This window comes from Ursus maritimus, unplaced genomic scaffold (genome assembly GCF_017311325.1).
Source record: "Ursus maritimus isolate PB19 unplaced genomic scaffold, ASM1731132v1 scaffold_20, whole genome shotgun sequence".
Taxonomy (NCBI): domain Eukaryota; kingdom Metazoa; phylum Chordata; class Mammalia; order Carnivora; family Ursidae; genus Ursus; species Ursus maritimus.
In genome coordinates this window covers 51,130,000-51,140,911 of record NW_024424453.1, presented here as the reverse complement: position 1 = coordinate 51,140,911, position 10,912 = coordinate 51,130,000, and the positions used below count along the sequence as shown (strand labels likewise).

Below are 10,912 nucleotides of genomic sequence, written 5' to 3'. Positions count from 1 at the left end.
AATTACTTAACAAATTAGAGAATGGACGCATGAAGAGAGGTAGTCAGGAGCCAGGTTTTGCAACCAGACTGGCCTGGCTCTGCCAATGAACCATTCTCCACACGTGCCTCACACTATGCTCACTTCAACAAGGCCGACGCAAAAGATACGAATATTTATGACGACGACAACACCGAAGACACCCCCCGCGGAGAGAGGCAAAGCGGAAGGGGCGCAGCCGGAAGCGGAAGGGCGGCAAGGAGTTAGCGGCGTCTCAGTTGCCATGGAGACGGGAAGAGCCAGAGATCGGCAGTCTGCAGAGTCCGGGTCGTACGCATTCCGGGGCGCTACGTGGACGCCAACCTCACACCTGGCCGGGATCCGCAGCCCCAGCGAGTCCACCCGGCTGTCCTCCTTAACCTACTCCGAGACCTTTCACTACGGCTTTGGGGGCCGGGCCCGCCGCGTGGGGCCCCTCACGCTCCAGCCGCTCCCCGAGCCGCAGCTGCTGAGTCTGCGCCCCACCTCGCTGCGCACCCAAGACATCTCGCACTTGCTCACCGGGGTCTTCCGCAACTTGTACACTAACGAGGTGATCGGTGAGGACCTGAGCGCGAGCTTGATCAAGGCCCGCGGCAGCGAGGATGCGCGCCACGAGGAGTTCGTGGACGAGCTGCAGCGGGTAAGGCGGCCCCGGAGCCCCGCGCGCTCCCTGCCGGTGCTCACCGAGAAAGCGGTGGCGTCGCGTCCGCGGACAGTGCGGGGGACCCAGGGCGCGCCCCTAGAAAGGCAGGGGACTCAGCCGCTCGATAAGTGCCAGCACCTGCCGGGTGCCAGGCCCTGGGGATGCAGCTAGGAAAGCGCAAAGTCCCTGCCGCAGTGGTTGGGCGGTCTAGTGGAAGGGCAGGCTATCCGCACGTTTACATAAATACGTGCATAAGGCATATGTCTGCAGCACCTATCCATCTTCATTTGTCTACGTGCATACACACATGAAATACTGCATATATAAATAAAAGGACTGGGGCAGATAGCCGACTAGTTGTTGTTGCCTGGAGATGATAAAGCTAAAAATCACCCCTTTGGGGTGCCTGTCTTTGTATCACAAACCACAGTCGTAACCTAAGCATTCATGCCCAGATTTGAGGAAGCATGTCTCGTCTTTGGAAGGCAACTGTTTCCTCATCTGTACAAGGAGGAAGGCAGCTGACTTGGATCCTCTCCGCTGAGGAACCCCTTAAAGGGAGTCTCAGGTGAGGTAGGCATCTGGGTGGCACGCCCCTGTCTACCACAGATGGTGTGCTAACTCGTGTTTGCTCTTTCAGAGTTTGGGTGGCAGCTGTGAAGGCAGGAGGTACATTTTCAGGCTCGGCTCTGTTTCTGACTTTACTATGAAACCTTTAAGCCATTTCCCTCTGTGGGTCTCAGGTTTCACATCTGTTAGGTTGGACCAGATGGTTTCCATAGTTCTGTGACTGTTCTTCTGTGCTTCACAGGAAGCCCGATGCTGGGGAGGGAGGGTGAGTAAAGCTCTGCGATCTCAGCATATTTCTGTGCGTTTGATCATCTACCTGCCAGATTCGGGAGCTCTATAAGCAGCGACTGGATGAAATTGAAATGTTGGAGAGACATATCATTCAGGCCCGCGCACGAGCTCTTGCAGAGAAAGAACGGATCATGCAACTGGCCGAAGTGCGTGTCCTCGATACCTTTGTCAAGATGCCTCCAGGTGTGTATAACCTGATTCCCCAGGTGTTAATATGTTGCAGTGTTTGCTCCACGATCTACTCTCTAGTCTTCTTGTGAACATTTGGAGATTAAATTGCAGATGTGATGTTTCATTACCACAAAACACTCTAACAGGCTTGTCTCCAAAACAGGGACTTTCTCCTATGTAATCAGCATACAACCATTCAAGCCTAGAAATTAGCATTTGTGTGACACCAACCTCCAAGTCACAGATCCCATTCAGATTTCACCAGCTGTCCCACAGTGGCTTTCTCTCTTCTATGATCCAGTACTCTGTCTAGGAAGTCATGTTGCATGTGATTGTCAAGATGCATTTTTAGTCCTTAGCGTTGAAGAATTCCTTGATCTTTTCTTGTCTTTCATGTTCTTTAAAAAAAAATTCTTTTCTGGGGCACCAGGGTGGCTCAGTCAGTTAAGTGTCTGACTCTTGATTTTGGCTCAGGGCATGATCCCAGGGTTTTGGGATCAAGCCTCGTGTTGGGCTCCATGCTGGGCTTCGAGCCTGCTCGAAATTCTCTCTCTGTATCTCTCTCTCTCTCTTTCTTTTTCCCCCTCTGCCCCTCCTCTCTCTTTCTCAACCTCTCAAAAAAAATTTCTTTTTTATTTGAGTGCAGTTGACATACAAGTTACATTAGTTTCATGTGTACAACTTAGTGATTTGACAAGTTTATACACGATACTGTGCTCACACACCTGGAGCTCCCATCTGCCCCATACCTCTCTATCAGTGTCACTGACAGCATTCCTTATGCTCTGCCTTTTATTCCGGTGACCTTTCATTCCATAATCGTCTTTCATGTTCTTGACAGTTGTGTTTTTCTCCACAAATTCTTTTATTGTGGTAAAATATGCATAAAATTTACCATCTTACCTATTTGTAAGTGGGCAGTTCAGTGGTATTAAGCACATGTATAATGTTGTATGAACATCACGACCCTCCATCCCCAGAACTCTTCATTTTGCAAAACTGAAACTCTATCAATTAAACAATAACTTCCCATTCCCCTTACGCCAGCCCCTGGCAACCACCATTCTACTTTTTTTTTAACAATACAATTTTTTAAAATAATACAATTTTTTAAAAGATTTTATTTATTTATTTGAGAGAGAGAGAGAGCAAGCAGAGGCAGAGGGAGAAGCAGACTCCCCGCTGAGCAGGGAGCCCTATGGGCGGCTCGATCCCAGGACCCCAACATCACGACCTGAGCTGAAGGCAGACGCTTAACCAACTAAGCCACCCAGGCACTCCTGTCTTTACAATTTAGACTCTAAGTACCTCATATAAGTAGAATCATACAGTATTTGTCTTTTGTGACTGGCTTATTTCACTTAGCTTCGTGTCCTCAAGGTTCACCCATGTTGTAGCCTGTGTCAGAATTTCCTTCCTTTTTAAGACAGAATAATATTCTGTTGTATATCTCTACCACATTTTGCTTATCCATTCATCCACTGATGGTTACTTGGGTTGCTTCCACATTTTGGGTATCATGAAAATGCTGCTCTGAACAAGGGGTGTACAGATACCTCTTTGAGACCCTGCTTTCAGTTCTTTTGGGTGTATACCCAAAGGGGGAATTGCTGGCTCATATGGTAGTTCTATTTTTAATTTTTTGAGGAGCCACCATACTCTNNCTTTCCCACAGCGGCTGTGTCATTTTCACATTCCCACCAAGAGCGCACCAGGATTTCCATTTCCCCACATCCTTGCCAACACTTGTTGTTTTCTGGTTTTTTGATAGTCGCACTTCTAAGGCGTGTGAGGTGGTATCTTATTTTTGATTTGCATTTTCCTGCTAATTAGTGATATTGAGCGTCTTTTCATGGACTTATGGTCATTTGTATATCTTCGTTGGAAGATATACAAATTTCAAACCCATTTTTTAATCTTTTTTTTAAATTGTTGACTGTGCCTTGGTGTCGTATCAAGGCTTATAAGAAATCATTGTCAGATCCAATGCTGTGAAACTTTTGCCCTATGTTTTCTTCTGAGAGTTTTATTGTTTTAGGTCTTACATTTAGGTCTTTGATTAAATTTTTTAATTGGAGTATAATTAACATACAGTGTTGTATTAGCTTCGGGTGTGTGATGTGATGATTCAACAATTCTGTACGTTACTTAGTGCCCATCGTGATAAGTGCACCCCCTTTTCTTTTGAAATTGAGTCTGTTTTATTGGCTCTAAATAAAATTTTGTGCTTAATGGAACTAGCTTCTACAAATTCTTAAGGGATCTTAATGTACAAGATGTTCCAAAACAGCCAAGACCCAAATTTTGTGTTTAGTAAAAGCAAATGGCATTAAGCGCCAGCGTGAAGAAAATTCTCCCTTACAAAATTGGAGAGCCACCTACTATCCCGCCAGCAGACTAGCACCTACCACTCTGTTTGCGTCATCAAAGAGAATGACACTAAAGCTGGACTCAGCCTCTCCCCACTGACTTCATTTCTTTACACATCCCTGCTCCTTATCCTTGTGGCAGGTGAATCAGGCAGTGATCTCCCCATGTTCTCTGGGCAATGAGGAAAGAGAGAGGAGCTGGGGGAAGCTCAGGAAGGAACGCTCGCCTCTGCACCAGAGTTTTTACTGCCCTGAGTTAAGTAGGCTTCATCCCTGTGTTACAGATGACACTGAGACCGCACAAGTTTTGCTACCTTGTTCAAGGTCACCCAGCTAGTAAGTGGTGGGAGGTCCTTTATTCAAAGTGAAATTTATACTCTTGGAGGGGCTGATACACCATCCAAATAAGGAAAGATATAGGTTTGAGTTTTTTGGGAAGGGAAGGATAAACTTGACATGAGAGTGTCTTTAGTGGTTCTAACCTTGGGGCAGTGCTGTCCTCCTTGGGAGCATGCAGACATGTTTGCAAGCATCTGTGGTGTGCCAGTAAGGGGGGGGTGGGTTGTGTTCCTGGCTTTTAGTACTCCACGGGCCAGGGATGCTCAGACACGCTGCAGTGCTCAAGACGGTTCCACACAACGAAATATCTATCCCAAGATGCAGATAGTTTCCTGTTGAGTAACACTATAGGCGCCGCATTAAGTTCATGAGTTACAAGTGATGAAATTACTTTAACTCCCTTTGGCATGAAGTCAGACTAAGAGATGCAGTGACTCACAATACGTGTACTCTTAATCCCTTTCATTTCACTCACCACCCCGCCCACCTCCCCTTTGGCAACCACCAGTTTGCTCTCTGTATGTAAGAGTCTGTTCTTTTATTTGTCTTTTTTTCTTTGTTCATTGGTTTTGTTTCTGAAATTCCACATATGAGTGAAATCAAATGCTTATTGTAGCATTATTTACAACAGCCAATATATGGAAGCGCCCAAGTGTCCATCAGTAGATGAATGGATAAAGAAGATATGGTATGTAAATACAATGAAATATTACTCAGCCATAAAAAAGCATGGATCTTGCCATTTGCAACAACGTGGATGGAACTAGAGGGTATAATGCCAAGTGCAATAAGTCAGAAAGAGAAAGACAAAGGTCTTTGACTAACTTTGATATGTTTTATACAGTGTTAGATAAGGGTCCAACCTCATTCTTTTGCGTGAGGATATCCACTTTCCCCAGCATCATTTGTTGAAAACACTATTCTTTCCTCATTGAATGGTCTCGGCATCCTTGTCAAAAATCATTTGACCATATATGCGAGAGTTTATTTCTGGGCTTTTTATTCTATTCCATTTGTTTCTATATCTGTCTTTATGCCAGTACCATATTATTTTGATTACCATAGCTTTGCAGTAAGTTTTCAAATTAGGAAGTGTGAATCCTCTAGTTTTGTTTGTTCAAGATTGTTTTGGCTATTGGGGATTCCTCGAGATTCCGTATGAATTTTAGGATGGGTTTTTCTATTTCTGCAGAGAACATCATTGGCATTTTGATAGGGATTTCACTGACTTTGTAGATCACTTTGGGTCGTACTGACATTTTAGTATTAAGTCTTCCAATCCATGAGCATGGGATGAGTTTCCACTTATTTATGTCATCTTTAATTTCTTTCAGCAGTGTTTTGTACTTTTCATTGTAAAAATCTTTCACCTTTTTAGCTAGCTTTTAAGTATTTTATTCTTTTTTGATGATGTTTTAAATGGAATTGTTTCCATAATTTCCTTTCCAGATCGTTCATTGTTAATGGATAGAAATGCAACTGATTTCTGCATGTTGACTCTGTGTCCTGCTGTTTTGCTAAATTCATTTATTCTAAAGGGTTTGTGTGTGTGTGTGTGTGTGTGTGTGTGTGTGTGTGTGACCTTTAGGGTTTTCTACATATAAGGTCATATCTGCAAACACATAAATTTACTACTTCCTTTCCAATTTAGATTCCTTTTTCTTTCTTGCCTAATTGCTCTAGTTAGAACTTCCAGCACTATGCTGACTAGAAACAGTGAAAGCAGGCATTCTTGCCTTGTTCCTGATCTTAGAGGAAAAGCTTTCAGTCTTTTACCATTGGGTATGATGTTTGCTACTTTTTTTTTTTGTCTGTGGCTTTTATTATGTTGAGGTAGTTTCCTCCGAGTCCTAGCTTTTTAGTGTTTTTATCATGAGAGGGTATTGAATTTTGTTTAATGTTATTTCTGCATCAATTGAGATGATCATATGATTTTTTCCCTTCATTCCACTAATGTGGTGTATTACACTGATCAATTTTCATATGTTGAACTCCCCTTGCTTCCTGGGAATGGATCTCACTTGGTCGTGGTGTATAATCCATTCGATAAACAGCTGGATTCGATTTGTTAGTGTTCTGCTGAGGACTTTTGCATTGAGGTTCCTAAGAGTTATTGGTCTGTAGTTTTTTTGTAGTGTCTTTGTCTGGCTTTGGTATCAGAGTAATGCTGGCCTTATAGAATGAGTAACTCCATTTTTTTTTTTAACTTAAGATTTGGTATTAGTTCTTTAAATGTTTGGTAGAATTCACCAGTGAAACCACCAGGTCTAGGACATTTTTGCCAGGGGGGGAGACTTTTGATTACTGATTAAATCTCCTTACTAGTTATAGGTCAATTCAGATTTTCTGTTTCTTTGGGATTTTGTCTTTGTGGGTTTCGTGTTTCTAGGAATTTGTCCATTTTATATATGTTATCCAATATGTTGGTGTAGAATTGTTCTTAGTACTCTCTTATAATCCTATTTATTTCTGTGGAATCAGTGGTAACATCCCCACTTTCATGTCTGATTTTAGTCATTTGGGTTTTCTCTTTCTCTTAGTTGATCTAGCTGAAGTTTTGTCAATTATGTTGATTTTTCTGAAGAACCAACTTTTAGGTTCATTGATTTTCTCTGTTGTTTTTCTGTTCTGTATTTACCTGTGCTCTAGTCTTTGTTATTTCCTTCATCTAGCTTTGGGTTTAGTTTTGCTAAAGTTCTAAACTTAGGTTGCTGATTTGAGATCTCTCTTGTTTTTAAATGTGTTTATAGCTGTAAGTTTCCTCTTTAGCACCACTTTCGTCGTGTCCTGTAAGTTCTTATATGTTATGTTTTCAGTTTCATTATTTGTCTCTAAGTAGTTTCTAATTCCATTGTGATTCCTTCTTTGATCCATTGGTTGTTTAAAAGTGTATTGTTTAGGGACACCTGTGTGGCTTAGTTGGTTAAGCATCTGTCTTCGGCTCAGGTCATGATCCCAGGGTCCTGGGATCGAGTTCCGCATCGGGCTCCCGCTCTGCAGGGAACCTGCTTCTCCCTCTGCCTCTCTCTCTTTCATGAATAAATATATAAAATATTTTTAAAAAATAAAATAAAAGTGTATTGTTTAATTTCCACAATTTAGTGAATTTTTCCAGTTTCCTTCCATTACTGATTTCTACCCTCATCCCATTGTTGTCAGAGAAGATGCTGTGTATGATATCTATCTTTTAAAATCTACTGGGACTCGGTTTGTGGCCTTACGTATGATCTAGGAAATGTCCCGTACGCACTGGAGAAGAACATCAGCTGCTGTTTTGGGGCAGTGTCCTGTCTGTGTCTGTTAGATATACTTGGTCTATTGTGTTCTTCAAGTCCTCTGTTTGCTTACTGATCTTCTGTCTGGCTTTTCTATCCGTTATTGTAAAAGCGGTACTGAAGCCTCCAACTAGTACTGTAGAACTGTCTATTTCTCTCTTCAATTCCGTCACTTTTTACTTCATTATTTTGATGACCTGTCATTAGCGTTTAAATGTTTATAATTGTTCGATCTTATTGTTGTACTGAAACTTTAATTAATATACAATGTCTTTTTTTTGTGTCTTGGAACCTTTTGGTTTTAAAGCCTATTTTGTCTGATATTAGAATAGCCACCCCTTTTGGTGTTTTTGCATGGAATACTATCAGTTACTTTTTGGTTACTATTTGCATGGAATATCTTTTTTCATCCGTTCACTTACATTCTATTTGTGTCTTGGATCTAAAGTGAGGCCATTATAAACAGTGTATAGTTGCATCGTGTCTTTTAGCCATTCTACCAACCTGTCTTTTGATTGGGGAATTTAATCTATTTACATTAAAGTAATTACTGATAAGGATGTGTATGCCTTATAGGTCTTTTGTTTCTTATTTCCTGCATTACTGTTTTCTTTTGTGCTGGGTCAGTTTTTGTGTGTGTGTGTCTGTGATATGTTTAAATTGCTTTTTAATTTCTTTTGTGTATATTAACTGGTTTCTTGATTACCATGGGGATCACATTTAAGAACCTAAAGTTATAACACTCTAATTTGAATTTATACCAGCTTAACTTCAGTAACATACAAAAACTCTACTTCTTTACAACTCCATCCCCACCCTCTTAGGTTGTTGATGTCATGTCACAAAATTACATGTCACAGAATTACATCTTTATACATTGTGTGCCCAGAAACATAAACTAGCAATTCTTTTTTAAAAAAGATTTTATCTATATATTTGAGAGAGAGAGGACAATCTGGGGGGGGGGGCAGAGGGAAAGGGAGAAGCAGGCTCCCCACTGAGCAGGGAGCCTGATGTGGGGCTTGATCCCAGACCCTGGGATCATGACCTGATCCGAAGGCAGATGCTTAACCCACTGAGCCACCCAGGTGCCCATAAACTATCAAGTCTTTTAAATGCATTAGTTCTTTAAATTATGTAGAAAACAAGGCTTGGAGTTATAAACTGAAGTTACTATAATACCAGGGTTTAGACTAATACTTTTTTTTCCCTTTAAATAATATTCTCTTAAATCATGTAGAAAACTTTCATGATTTCCCATGTATTTACCTTTTTTGAGATCTTTATTTCTCCACACAGCTTCAGGTTATTGTCCAGTGTCCCTTCATTTCACCTTGCAGGACTCCCTTCAGCATTTTCTGTAGGCAGGTCTTGTGGTAACAGACTCCCTCAGCTTTGCTTAACTGGGAATGGCTTAATTTCCTCCTTACTTGTGAAGAACAGTTTTACTGGATATAGGATTTTTGATTGACAATTTTCTTCTTTTAGCACTTTGAATACATTGGCCCACTGCCTTCTGGCCTCCAAAATTCTTAGAAATCTGTCGACAGCCTTATTGAGGATCCCTTGTATGTGATAAGTGACTTCTCTCTTGCTGTTGTCAAGATTCTCTCTGTGTCTTTCAGAAGTTTGATTATAATGTGTTTCAGTGTGAGTCTCTGAGTTCATCTTATTTACAGTTCATTGAGCTGCTTGGATGTTTATATTCATGTATTTCATTCAGTTCGGGAAGTTTTTAGCTATTATTTCTTCAGATATTCTCTCTGCCCCTTTCTCTCTCCTCCTCTGAGACCCCCACATGTGTGTGTTGGTCTCTTTAATGGTGTCCCATAGGTCTTCCACCTCTGTTCACTTTTCTTCAATGTTTTTCCTTTCTGTTCCTCAGGCTTGATAATTTCCATTGTCCTATTTTGATTCTTCTACCTGCTCAAATCTGACTTTGAATCTCTTTGATAGTGAATTTTTCGTTTTTTGTTATGGTACTTTTCAGTTCCAACATTTCTTTCTGGTTTCTTTTTAGGTTTTCATTCTCCTTTTTGACATTTACATTTTGTTTGTACATTGTTTTCTGGACTTTCTCCACATCTTCCTTTAGTTCTGTGAGCATCTTTAACACAGTTGTTTTATAGTCTTTGTCTGGTGTGTCTGCAATCAGGTCTTTCTCAGGGACGGTTTTCGGTTGATTGACTGATTTCCTTTGAATGGGCCACACTCTCTTGTTTCTTTGTATGTCTTGTGATTTTTAAAAAAAGATTTATTTATTTGAGAGAGAGAGAGAGACAGAGATAGCAAGAGAGAGCACAAGTGGGGGAGGAGAGGGAGAAGCAGGCTCCCCGCTGAGCAGGGAGCCCAACGCGGGGCTCCATCCCAGGACTTTGGGATCATGACCTGAGCTGAAGGCAGATGCCTAATGACCGAGCCACCCAGGCATCCCACTTGTGATTTTTTTTTTTAAGTAAACTCTATACCCAACTCTGTCTTGAGATCAAGAATCACATGCTGTACTGACTGAGTCACTCAGGCACTCCTCTTGTGGTTTTTTTAGTTGAAACCTGGATATTTGAATCTAATAATGTGTGAACTCAAGAAATCAGATTCTCCCCCTTCTTGCAATTTTTGTTTACTGTTTTTATTTTTATTTTAACCGTAGGCTGTCTGTGCCAAGAGTGAGCCTGAGGTGTAAACTTAAGGTTTTCTCAGGTCTTTTCTGAGCTTTTCCCTGGGCATGTGCAGTCATATTCTAATTTTCCTCACATCTGCAGTTGTTTTTGAATGTCCTAGTCCTTAATACCTGGCTCCCAAAAGGGGAAAAAAGGGAAGCTCAATGAGGGGGGAAAGGCACTGGCCCTTTAAATTGCCTAGAATTAAAAAAAAAAAAAATTGCCTAGAAGTCACTTCTGCTGCAGGGAGAGGGGCTTGCAGCAGTGGAGGAGGGACCACAGCAATGGCTGCTGGCTTCTTTTTCCACACCCCTGTGGTCAGAAGCAGTAATATGAAGTCAGAGCACATCCCTGGTATTTGGAAGATGCAGTCCTTTTTGCTCATGCAGGCTCCCACAAACTGCACGCAGGTTGCGCCAGGAACGCGTAACAGGTGCTTGCCATCGGAGTCGGACTGTGGCTGGGTCGCTGCTACTCTGCTAAGAGTTGGCGTTAACTGCCGTTTACCTCCACGTCTTCCCCAGAAGTTCCGAGCCTTCCCTAGCCTCCAGGGATCCAAAATAGCTACATTAG

At 41.9% G+C, this 10,912-nt stretch overlaps 1 protein-coding gene across 5 annotated transcripts in view; it reads left to right on the top strand.

Moving 5' to 3' along the window:
* Positions 1 to 226: 226 nt before the first annotated feature.
* DLEC1 (DLEC1 cilia and flagella associated protein) overlaps positions 227 to 10,912 on the top strand; it is a 71,725-nt gene continuing 61,039 nt past the window's right edge. For 2 of the 5 annotated variants that reach the window (XM_040636955.1, XM_040636956.1), the window contains exons 1-2: positions 231 to 661; positions 1,558 to 1,708. In XM_040636955.1, the coding sequence (XP_040492889.1) occupies positions 263 to 661; positions 1,558 to 1,708 (550 nt within the window). In that variant the 5' untranslated portion in view covers positions 231 to 262. Of the gene's footprint in view, positions 662 to 1,557; positions 1,709 to 10,912 lie in introns of all 5 variants that reach the window. The other 3 variants (XM_040636957.1, XM_008710228.2, XM_040636954.1) reach the window with 3 other exon arrangements.